General features: G+C 39.2%; 1 protein-coding gene across 1 annotated transcript; it reads left to right on the forward strand.

Annotated features, from left to right (window-relative positions):
* The first annotated feature begins 4,957 nt into the window (after positions 1-4,957).
* LOC121458780 (zinc finger protein 120-like) lies at positions 4,958-12,151 on the forward strand. Its single transcript, XM_041668140.1, has 5 exons — positions 4,958-5,064; positions 6,287-6,341; positions 9,571-9,697; positions 9,898-9,958; positions 11,272-12,151. Exons 1-5 carry the CDS (start codon positions 4,958-4,960, stop codon positions 12,149-12,151), a joined length of 1,230 nt encoding a protein of 409 aa, XP_041524074.1.
* Positions 12,152-12,530: the final 379 nt, after the last annotated feature.

Consider the following 12,530-nt stretch of genomic DNA (forward strand, 5'->3'; position numbering starts at 1 on the left):
GAACATCAGGCTTAGAAGCAGGATTTGCCATTAGCTGTTGAGTGCAAGAGGCCCAAAGATTTTTTTCTTGTGAGGGGAAGAACATCTTCCCTGGCTTGAAGTGTATGCTGATTGATTCCCTGAGAACGAAGGCCTTTTATGCTTTTGTGTGGGTGCTTTGCAACCCAGAGGAAGCCTGAAAACGTAGGTCATTGTCTTCCAAGTGGACACACATAGGATGCTGCAGAGGCTGGGTTGCCTCTATATTAGAAGCTCTGTATTTTTTTAAAATGCCATGGTCTCAGGTCTGTAAAGGCACTTGGGAGCAAAGATCATGGTCTGGAATTTTAAACTGAATATATAAGCTAAAATTTTAAAGCTGTTGTAATCTGGAAGCATATACATACATAACATTTAAATTTACATGTGTGAGCTTACTAGGCAAGACAGAGTGGAAGGACGGGGGGGGGGGGGGGGGGGGGGGCGGATTTATTGTCAATAGGAAAGGCGGGGCAGGGCCAAGACCAGGGGAAACAGGTGGAAAAAGGCAGGGCCCAGCAGGGGCCAGGCTCAGCTGTGCTCCAGGAACTTGGGCTGTGCCTGTTACTGATGGAAAAGTGCGGCTCAACAAAGTGCCACTTTGGGGCCAAGTGTCCCTCCGCAAACTGGCTGCGCCGCATTTGGGTAAGTGTGCTCTTGGAAATGGCAGCCCCGCATCTTTGTTGGGATTTTGTTGCTTTTATGGGCATAGTGCCCCATGCAGCTTTGGGCACAGCGGGTGCACAGTGGTGGAGCGCCCTGAGGTCACAGAGGGGCTGAAGTCTGGGTGGGACAAAGAGCGGCAGTGCCAATGAAAACAGAGAGACAGAAGCAGGGGCGGGACAATGCATGTAATCGCTAATGAAAAGAGAGAAAACAGCAGAAGAGGCTGGACGAGAGCACCGTACTTGAAAAACAATGCAGGCTTGGAGTTTAATTCGCTTTAAGTTAGATTGTTACAATTAAAAAAAAAGTTGTAAGTGCCCGATTAAAGGCATTTGAAATCGGCTAGGAAACGTAAAAAACCCACTTTAAAAGCATGCCTCTGACATGGGCCCATCGCAGTACGTACACTGGAGAGGCGGCCCTGAGTCAGTCGAAATATATACCTCTAATCTATATGGGGTACATGAGAAAGTGGGAGGGAATGTCTTCCGGCACCCAAATCCCATCTCAGCAGAGAGCCCTGCTTTTGCCTTTGCCGCTGCCGGTCACGGCCATGACTTCAAAAAAAGCCTGAAAAAATGAATGGGTCTCCCTGAAGCCCCACTCTCACGCAGTTTAAAAGGGAAACTGACCAAGTGAAGCCGAACTTGTCTGGTGGAGCATGTGTGCAGGAAGGCCAGATATCCAGTGTGACCTCAGACCCCAGGCCCTGGAGCCTGGACCCTGCAGGAAAAAACTAAGGCCCCTTGGTGGGACTTGTGGCGGGATTCCATATGGTAAGAATAAGAGCAGCTCCACCGGTGCAAGAAATCCAATTAGGTTAAATCAAACCAAATTAAAATGCCCATTGTTTTATTAAAGATGACACTCTCAGGTGGCCGAGCGCATGGTGGGGAGACAGGACAGGAGGGAGCCCTTGCAGTCCCCAAAACCATGTATTCTTCCTCTAGGACGCTCCTTAAATACCCCGTGGGACAGGTCAGGACCCCAAGGGGGGTCAGGGCCTGGCATGCTGGGACTTGGAGTCCAGAGCAAAGCAATTCCCAGGCCAGGGGCTGGGTCTATGCTCTCAACTTAACACCAACCACCCTAATCAGTGACAAATATCCATAACCCACTTAATAACCAAAAACCACTCACCCCACATTACTTCCTGCAGTCTGGGGGTGATGGCATATTTAGAGGATCCTGAGAAGACTAATTTGTGTTATTAGTCAAGTCCTGGGAGTGGTAGCTGTATCATTTCTTGTCCAGTCTCTGCATAAGGAAAAATGCAGGGCATATCTTAAGTTCTGCTAATTGATGTAGTTTCACTTTTCCTTTTAAAATCAACTCAGAGGGCTGGAGAGATGGCTCAGTGGTTAAGAGCCTGCTCTTACAAAGGTCATGAGTTCAATCCCCAGCAACCACATGATGGCTCACAACCATCTGTAATGAGGTCTGGTGCCCTCTTCTGGCCTGGAGACATACACAGATAGACTATTGTATACATAATAAATAAATATTTTTTTAAAAAAAAATACTGCCCATACACTTATATTCTTGTTCAAGGTAGTTTACCAAATACAACTCACTTAAAAATGGAATGAGAATTTCTAGTCCTTGAACATTATTATTACCAACTAATTCGGACATAAAGAAATGCATGTTAATAATTGGTTATCTATTACAATTGAAATTATACTCATGTTAGGTATGCTTCAAAGGTCATACAGAATTTTATGAGCTGATTCAAATGTGCATACTTTAGAGAAAATGATTGACAAAGTAGGAAATTTTGCCTCATTGGGGATTACAGGTTACTTCTAAAAAACATACAAAGAGGAAATTCTATTAATAACCTAGGATATAAATTACTTCTATAAAAATTTGAGCCCAAGAGTTACAAATTCGGAGAAATTAATTGCAGACTCATACTGACTTTCAGAAATTGCTGGAAGACATTGCCCATTTACAGCCCATTCTTGGAGTAAAAAATTGAAAACTTAGTAATTTGGTCCAAACTTTAAAAGGTGGCAAAGATTTAAACAGTCCAAAGAATTATCAGCTAAAGCAGACAGAATATTGGTCTGTTGTAAAAGAAATTACGGGAGGCAAATGTGGATTATTTGGATCCGAAGCTTGACATATTCTAGAAATTTTAAGTTCTATGTATTCCTCTATAGCAATTTTAATGCAGAGAAAAGATATTCTCTTAAAACAGTTACTTTTACCATATAAACAGATTAAAAATACTAAAATGTCAAGCCGGGCGGTGGTGGCGCACGCCTTTAATCCCAGCACTCGGGAGGCAGAGGCAGGCGGATCTCTGTGAGTTCGAGACCAGCCTGGTCTACAGAGCTAGTTCCAGGACAGGCTCCAAAGCCACAGCGAAACCCTGTCTCGAAAAACCAAAAAAAAAAAAATAAATAAATAAATAAAAATAAAAATACTAAAATGTCATGTGGAAATAAATCTCTGAGTTGATTTTAAGAAGAAAAGTGAAACCTACATAACTTAGTCAATTAAAGGCAGATGGGAAATCAAACAGAGATAAAGAAAATTGATTGAGCCAAAGAGATATGTAGCCACTGAAGGAGAAAGATGCCAGAACATTACCAGTAAGTCACAGCCTTGCGACAATACATATATTAATAGAAATGGGTTTATTTAAGATGTAAGGGCTAATGAGGAATATGCCTGAGCCATTGATTATAGAGTAATGTAATTAATATAGTTTCTTTTTTTTTAATTTAATTTTATTATTTCTTAAGGTTATTTATTTATTTATTTATTATGTATTCAGTGTTCTGCCTGCATGTATGCCTGCAGGCCATTACAGATGGTTATGAGCCACCATGTGGTTGCTGGGAATTGAACTCAGGACCTTTGGAAGAGCAGGCAAAGCTCTTAACCACTGAGCCATCTCTCCAGCCCCAATTAATATAGTTTCTGTGTGACACATTGGGTCTTGGCAGTTGAGAAATGAAAACAGAGTCTCCATTTACACTAAGCAAATGGGCCTGTGAAGGATAAGAAAAAAAGAATCTTGATCCACCAACTAATGGAAACAGAGGCAGAGATGCACATTGGAGCACTGGATTGAGCTCCCAAAGATCAGTTGAAGAGTGGGAGGAATGAGAATGTGAGCAAAGAGGTTAAGACCTTGATGGGTTCACCCACTGAAACAGTTTACGTAAGCTAATGGGAGCTCACCAACTCCAGCTGGACTGGGAAGGAACAAGCATAGAACCAAACTAGTCCCTCGTATTGTGGTTGACAGTTGCATGGCTGGGGAAGAATGAGGGGCCACTGGCAGTGGCACCAGGATTTAACCCTACTGTGTATACTGGGTTTTTGGAAACCTTTTATCTTTGGATGGATACCTTGCTCAGCCTAGATTAGTAGGGAGGGCCTTCGACTTCACCCTCTCTGAGGATTGGATGGGCTGGCGTGGAAGGGTATATGGAGGGAATAGGAGGAGGGGAGGGAGTGGGAACTTGAATTCGTATGTATAATGAAAAAAAGATATCTTGTTTTCTTTTTTAAAAAAGAAAGAAAGCCAGAAATAAAGAAAAACAAAAGAACCACAAAGAAAATAAAACACTTAACCCCTCTCCCAAAATGAAAGAAAATGAAAAAATATAGCTTAGGACCAGTGACTAAGCAAGAGCAAAAGTCAGTAAACAATGTTTCTCTGTGGTTTTTGACTTTCATTCCTAGCTTGAGTTTCAAACCTAAGGTCACACAATTGTGGGTTGTGATCTGGCAATATCAGTAAAATAAACCTGTTCATTACTTGAGATGATTTTAGTTAGAGAGAGAATTTAATAACAGCAGGAAACAGGCAAGTCAGAACAACAGGTGATATACAAGAACAGTTTATTATTGCTGGGTAGAACATGGGAACGTTGTCTTTTGAAGGAAAGGGAACGATATTAGGACTTTAGATGGCAAAAGCCATAGAAGGTGCAGCCAGAGCTTCATTAGCTATTGTTGTAAGACCAGGAACGTGCGAGGATTGAAAGCAATGAGCTCATAGGATGTAAGTTGGAAATAGAATCCATGAATAAATTAGAGGTCATTTGTATAATATTTTGTCCCCATATCATTCCTATTTTATCTATTCCCTGAGAAACTGAGTAAGGCACTATTACAAAAATAATTGGCTGATTCTTGGAAAAGGATTTATTATGTTGGGTGATTATCACTGTTGACTTATTTAGGCCAGCAGTGAAAAAGAAGCAAGTGGGGCAGAAAGAAATGAAGATCCAGTTTAATAGAGAAAACCAGCATGAGGCAGTTTAAAGGGCACTGCTGTGATGAAGAAGAGGGAGAACATTTCGTGAAGTTTAGCACCATTAAAGAGAAGGCCTTTCTTAGCATTCGAAGCCTAGGAAGGTAACCTAAGGGTAAGACTCCATTCATCTAAGCCTTCAATTTGTGTAGGCATAGGCAACCTGATTCCTAATTCAAAGAAGCAACGCCATACAGAACCTTCTGTAATTCTGATCTATTGTGGTCTTTGGGGAACAAGCTCCAAGACTGTACTAGGGTTTGAAAATAATAATAATAATAGTTATTATTATTAAAATCCACGAATGTTGGTTAGGACTAAACATTTCTATCTGCTGGGTAGAAAAGGAGCACACATGTTCTATTGGTAGCTTTCTCATTCCTGCATCATGAACTCTCTGTCCTCATTTTCCATACAGTTATACATATTCCCAACAGAAAGCTCTTATTTACACTGCATGGCCAGATAGACTGTGAGTGAGTAACCATGGCAACACGCTGCTGTGAGCCAGGCTCTGGTGCTGTGCAGGTGTGGTGCTCTGGTGCCTTGGTGTGGGGAGTTATGTTTTCATGTTATCAGCCTGACTTTTCGCAAGTGAGGAACTGGCACCAAACTTGCTTTATGCTGGGTCTTGGCTCAACTATCACACCTGTGGGTTTTGTCCTTGTGCGTTTCATTGTAGTGACAGTTAGTCTACTGTGATTTTGCATTGAGGTCTAAAATATGTGAATTGTTTGTAGCAGCCTGGAATTGGGAGACATCGCCATTCTCCTATGTTATCCTGAGTCATTGATAGAAATCAGGACCTAGGTGCATTGCAGTCTTTGTGGAAGACTAGATCTAGTTATGAAGCATATCCCTGTATATTTTCCATTGATGGAAAGTAGATACTTTAGTGAGGATTCATCTTTTGATTGTTCACAGTAAATGCCCACGAGATTGAGATGTAATCTTGAGATTACATGTGCAGTTTATATGAAAATCCCTGGTAATGGCGTGATTCCACAGCTGTTTTACACATGTAAATTCCAGAGAGAAGCATACAGTGTGTTGAGTCTATGGCATCATAAGCCTTCCTTGAAACAAGGTTCCTCCATTAGAGAATTATTCATCTGGTGGGTGACTTCTAAACTCTAATTGCCATCCGCTGCAACTCTGATAGAGCTATTGCTACCAGCATCTATCAGCATTGGTTCAAGTGTAGTAGTGTCCATCACAAGTTAGAAGCCAAATTTGGGGGGGGGGGAATAATACGTGTTGTACTTGTAGTGGAAATGAAAATTATGCAGAATCTATAAGTCATAGAATCTTCTTCTGTGGTTTCAGTTCAGCACTGTTGCACCAATCTGCTTTGCGGAGTCAGAAACTTGTTGCAGATTCTGTGAGATTTCACTGTATGCATCTGTGAAGATGAAGACACAGTTGTATGTTGAGATGACAGGATGTTGAGATAACCAAGCTGTGAGACATATGCCCTGGAGAGCTGCATACAGGGAGGACAACCAGCAAAAGAGGGACATCTATAAAAGTTTACAGGAATAGAACTATGTAGACCCTTTGGGAATGAAGTCCTAACAGCCTGAGACACACCTACATGATTCATTGTTTACCCTGATAAGTTTTAGTCTTACCTTGGTCAAATCTTCCCTATGCTAATATTCCTTGCTTTCTTTCATTTTTTGTTTATTCTTCTTTCATACTATACAATGAGTCAATACACCCAGTTTCTCCATCTTATTTTTCCTTTTAGTAGTTAGTATTTCTTCATTCAATTTTCTTGTGTACTGTGTACTGCTGCTCTGCTTCCTTGTCTCTCTCTGTTAATAGACATTTCTCTTGTAAGGTGATATCTCATTCAAAGGATACAAAATCATAGAGTCCTGGACACAATTAGCTATTAGTGTAGGACCAGTAAAAATGAAATAGGTGTTAGGAGTAATGGCAGAAATTGGGGATAGAGATAATAGGATTTCAGTTGGAAATAAATAAACTGCAGAAAAAAAAATGAATCCTGAGGTCATTTGTGTGATATTTTGGCTCAAATCTTTCTTCCTCTGCCTATGCTCTGGAAATTTAGTAAGACAGAATTAAAAAATAATGAGCTAATATCTTAAATGGAACATTGAATCTGTTCATGGTTATCACTGATGGCTTATTCAGGTGCACAGTGGAAAAAACAAGTGAGCAAAAATTAATAAAAATGAGAAGGTAGTTTCAGACAGCAGTCATGTGTTGAGATAGGCAGGGATTTTCAAGGTGTTTATCACCATTATAGAGAAGGCCCACGCTATGGAATGGAAGCTTATCAAGGTGCCCTAGGGGTAAGACTCTGGCCACAGAAACCTTCAATTTAGGGAAGGTGTGAGCAAAGTGATTCATAGTCTCAGGAAGCTACTTCTTTCTAAACCTTCTACACCTGTGGTCCAAGCTCGTTAGTGTCCTTCACAATTAAGAAATCACACTTTTTGGCATCACCCCTATGTGTTGCTCTTGGAAACAAGAAAGAATCAAAATTTAAGATCATGGATTTTTAGTTTATGGTTAACGATTATCATCTATGTTTGGCAGAGTTAGAAGCCCAGAGAGGAGACAGTGAGAGATCATTGCATGAAGCTATGAGGATTGAAGCCCGGCGTTGTTGGTTACTTCTTTTACTCTTTTCTCTATTGAGGGCCTGCCACCCAGTTCTCAAATAAATCTCACACGTGGAGACTTATTTTTCCTTATAAATGTCTGACCTTGGCTTGTTTTGGCTTCTTTCAAGGCAGGTTGTTTTTAACTCAATTGTTCTCTCTACCTTTTCACTCTGGCCTTCATCTTTCTCTATTCTGTATTCCCTTCTTTATTTCTACTCCATGGCTTCTGTGTACCTAGGTGAATGTCTCCTGTTGTCCTCTCCTTTTCTTGACTCTTCTTCCCCGTTTCCTCCCAGAGTTCTCCTCCCCTTTTATTCTCTTTGACTGGAAGCCTTCCCTATGCTTTCTTGCCATGCTATTGATCATTCAGCTCTTTTCCATATTAACCAGGTATTTTAGATTAGGCAAAGTATCACAACTTCACAGAGCTAACCCAATGCAGCATAAAAAACTGCAGCACTTCTTTGCATCATTAAATCAAAAGTTCTACAGCATAAACAAGTACTACACAATTAGAAATGTTATTTCACAACACACTGGGTTTTGATTTTGAGCTCAAAGATGTTTGGATACCTAAGTTATGATACAACTTCCATGGAGACCTAGCTGCTCATAATGAGTGGAATTTACCATAGAGAGAAATGCAGAAGTTTTAATTGTTTTGTTTGCTTGTCTGAGTAACCTCTGATGTGTGGCTCCAAATTCCTCAAAGTAAAATGAGGGGGGCTTCATTCACAGCTTTATTTGTTTTTATGTCATTGGGTGATGACCCTGGAATGTAGGCTTTTTACATGTCAAGCATATGCTGCTGTGCCCAGCTTCACACATATCTTGAATTTTAAATTTGACAGAGGGTTTCATTCTGATTCCCAGGATGCCATGTATTCATGGCATTAATACTGCCTGAGCAATCTGAGTCATTGAATTGCAGGTGCATAAATGTCTTCCTGCTTGTTATGCTTGCTTTGAATATTTTTTACTCAATATGAGTATTTTATGTGTCTGCATGGATATGCAACATATGGGTACCTAGTCTTCAGAGTGATCAAAGCATCTCAAAAATCCTGAACTTGAAATAATTAATAATTGCAATCCCCATGTAAGTACTGGCAATTTTGCCCACCTCTTTTCAAGACCAGGAAGAGCTCAGTTGTACTCAGCCATATTTCCAGACCTGTGTTAATTAGTTGTGCCCAACATTTATATTGCTAATGTTTTCATCTGTCCATTTATAATTATTTTAAACATAAAGTACCATTTCATAAAATGTTTGGTATTGCAGTTTAAAATAGGACACTTCAGCTGTCTGGAGTATGAACACAGAACTAGAGTGAATGTATAATTCTTTGTAGGAACTTCAGTAGATATCTCTGAATTCTTTCTATCTGCTTTGTTTGGTTCGCTATTTTTTTTTTTTTTTGTTTTGTTTTTTGAGACAGGGTTTCTCTGTGGTTTTGGAGCCTGTCCTGGAACTAGCTCTTGTAGACCAGGCTGGTCTCGAACTCTGGTTCACTAATTTTTGCAATGGAGTTAGGGTCTTAATGTGTACTTCCGCCTGTCCTGGACATGATTCCATAGGCATGGCCAGCATTCAACTCAGAGACAAATATACATACCTCTGCTTTCTGAGTGCTTAAAGGCATGAGTCAGTATACCCAGTTTGTCCGCTGTATTTTTCTTCTTTGTGATTAGTATTTCTTCATATAATTTTCTCATGTGTACTATGTCCTGTTGATCTATTTTCTTGGCTTTATCTATTAATAGACAGTTCTTTTGTAATGTGATACCCCATTCAAAGGGTACAAAAATGACAGACTTGCCTCTCCTATTTAATTTCCTTCTAAAGTGACTGTCTGTGTCATGGAATAATAGCCGGGAACACCAGAATTTTATGACTATACAGTCAAAGATGTATACATTTACAATGTTGTCACCATCATGCTTTCTGTTATACACATGAATGAAATATTTTAGAGGGCAGTAACCTATGATGATGTGCATATCAACTTCTCTCGGGAGGAGTGGAATTTGCTGGATGCTTCCCAGAAGAATCTCTACAAAGATGTGATGCTGGAGACCTACAGGAACCTCGTTACTATAGGTAAAAGTAAACTTCCTTCATGTTTCAAAATAAGGGGACAACTTTTTCTTGATTAATGTTATTCTTCTCTAATTTGATGTAGAAAGAATAAGAATGAGTTAAATAAAGCAGTTATAGTTCTAAGGTTCCCTTAAGATAACAGCTTAAATAGTATACAATTTTCAATAACTTAACATACATTTTCTGGTATTATATTTTAGGATGCATTTGGGAAGACCATAATACTGAAGAACATTGTCCATGTTCTAGAAGTCATGAAAGGTAATTTTCATTTGCAAGCTGATAACAATGTGCCTCTCATGAAACTGTTATGTGTCCTGAAAGTTTTAGTCAAAATCAGCAGTGTAAATAATTACAGTTTTAGGTGAACTGGTGGTTATTAAATTCTCACGAATCCATATTTCATATATGTAAGTTGCATTTGAATGACATTCTCTTAAGAAAGAAGTCAGGAAAGCAATGCCTAAACAGATACCACCTTTTGAGCCATAGCACCATGAGAGCTTTTTTGTAGACCTGCAAAGACACTTTTTTCTTGCTACTTATATTACAAAATGTATACACATTGATGATATATCTGCAAAACTTTGTATTAAACCAATAACCCATAGTAAATCTTGTATTACTCATACACTTCTTGTGACTGTGATAAGTTTAGTGAAAGAAGCAGTTAGAGTTGAGTCAAGTGGCAGTTGTTCTACAGAAACCTTGTTATTATACCACAAGTCTGTGAGAAGCAGCAAGTCAAACCTTGAGAATTCAATTTGTAATTCTTTTATTTGTTATTCTTCTTTACTATGTATACCATACATTACACTTAAAACAAGTGTATGAGTATGGGGATATAGAGAGATATAGCATACCACTCTCTAAGAACAATTAGATAACCAGTAGTCTCCAAGTTGAGTATACTTGTTGAATTGGATTCAAGTATACCAGTAATTGGTTTTCCACCATCATTGTTAATTCATGAACAAAATCACACTGCAAAAAGCCATATGAGTTCTAGAACTGTGCAAATACTTCTGGGTGTCCTAGTTCACATAGCAAATGTAATATGGTTCACAGTATAGGAGAATTCATGAATGTTAAAGCTCTGAGTTTATCCAGTTCTCTTTACATATGTATAAAATATCATATAGAAAAGTTTCTGTGAGCCGGGTGGTGGTGGCATACGCCTTTAATCCCAGTACTCGGGAGGCAGAGGCAGGTGGATTTCTGTGAGTTCGAGACCAGCCTCGTCTACAAGAGCTAGTTCCAGGACAGGATCCAAAGCCACAGAGAAACCCTGTCTCGAAAAACCAAAAAAAGAAAAAAAAGAAAAAAAAAGAAAAGAAAAGTGTCTGTGACTATAAAAAGGTAAGCCATAAAAGAAAGGAATTGACCATTGGAGGTATCTTCCAATTTGCAAAACAGTGCCTGATTAAAAAGCAAAACATGAGTTTAGACACAGTTATAAAAACTTAGTATCTGATTCCCCTTTATAGTTGGAACATATTATAAAATTAATTCATACAGACACAACAGTGTATTGAATGTGATAAAGCTTTTTTATTTGCCTATTATCCTTGCAGCATTGAAAGAATTCAAACTGGAGAGAAACTTTCAGTATATATTCAGCGTGGTAAACCCTTGACATATGACAGTCACCTTAAATGGAATGAAAGAAGACATACTGAAGAGAAACCTTATGAATGTAATCAGTGTGGTAAGGCCTTTGCATATCACAGTCATCTTCAAGTGCATGAAAGAACACATACTGGAGAGAAACCCTATGAATGTAATCAGTGTGGCAAGGCCTTTGCAACTCAGAGTAGTCTTCAAAAACATAAAAGAACACACACTGGAGAGAAACCCTATGAATGTAATCAGTGTGGTAAGGCCTTTGCAACTCACAGTAGTCTTCAAAACCATAAAAGAACACATACCGGAGAGAAACCCTACGGATGTAATCAGTGTGGTAAGGCCTTTGCAACTCACAGTAGTCTTCAAAACCATAAAAGAACACATACTGGAGAGAAACCATATGAATGTAATCAGTGTGGAAAGGCCTTTGCACAGTCCAGTGGTCTTCAAAAGCATAAAAGAACACATACTGGAGAAAAACCCTATGAATGTAATCAGTGTGGTACGGCATTTGCACAACACAGTAATCTTCAAAAGCATAAAAGAACACATAGTGGAGAGAAACCCTATGGATGTAATCAGTGTGGTAAGGCCTTTGCACGGTACAATGTTCTTCAATGCCATGAAAGAACACATACTGGAGAGAAACCCTATGAATGCAATCAGTGTGGTAAGGCCTTTGCAACTCTCAGTAGTCTTCAAAACCATAAAAGAACACATACTGGAGAAAAACCCTATAAATGTAATGAGTGTGGTATGGTATTTGCAGCTCACAGGACTCTTAAAAGGCATAAAAGAACACATATTGGAGAGAAACAGAATGAATGAGATCAGTGTAATAAAGGCTTTTTGTGTTTTATCCATCGTCAAATGCATAAAAGTACACATACAGGAGAGAAACCATGAATGGAATCTGTGTGGTCAATCCTTTGTCACAATAATCTCCAAATACATTAAATAAACCATCCTGGAGAGAAATTAGGAATTTAATGAGTGTAGTCTTCAAAAACATGAAAAAACATCCTGCAGTGAAACTCTATAAATAACTTCAGTGTAGTAATGTTTTATACTTTATACTGGAGTAAAACTTTTTGTGTGTAATCAATCTGCAAAGGCTTTTGCAAATTACAGTAGCCTTTGGGTACCTGAAGAGAAACCTGAGGGCTTATTCTAAATTATTTTTCAAGATTCTAAGCCAATACACTTA

Source organism: Microtus oregoni, unplaced genomic scaffold (assembly GCF_018167655.1).
Source record: "Microtus oregoni isolate MIOR12 unplaced genomic scaffold, Mior012 000018F_ref0000195, whole genome shotgun sequence".
NCBI lineage: Eukaryota > Metazoa > Chordata > Mammalia > Rodentia > Cricetidae > Microtus > Microtus oregoni.

Coding starts and splice junctions, on each gene's coding strand:
- LOC121458780 (XM_041668140.1), top strand. CDS start 4,958: ATGAGGCAGTTTAAAGGGCACTGCTGTGATGAAGAAGAGGGAGAACAT. Junction 5,065..6,286: donor AGCATTCGAAGCCTAGGAAG/GTAACCTAAGGG, acceptor CTGTGGTTTCAG/TTCAGCACTGTTGCACCAAT. Junction 9,959..11,271: donor TGTTCTAGAAGTCATGAAAG/GTAATTTTCATT, acceptor TTATCCTTGCAG/CATTGAAAGAATTCAAACTG.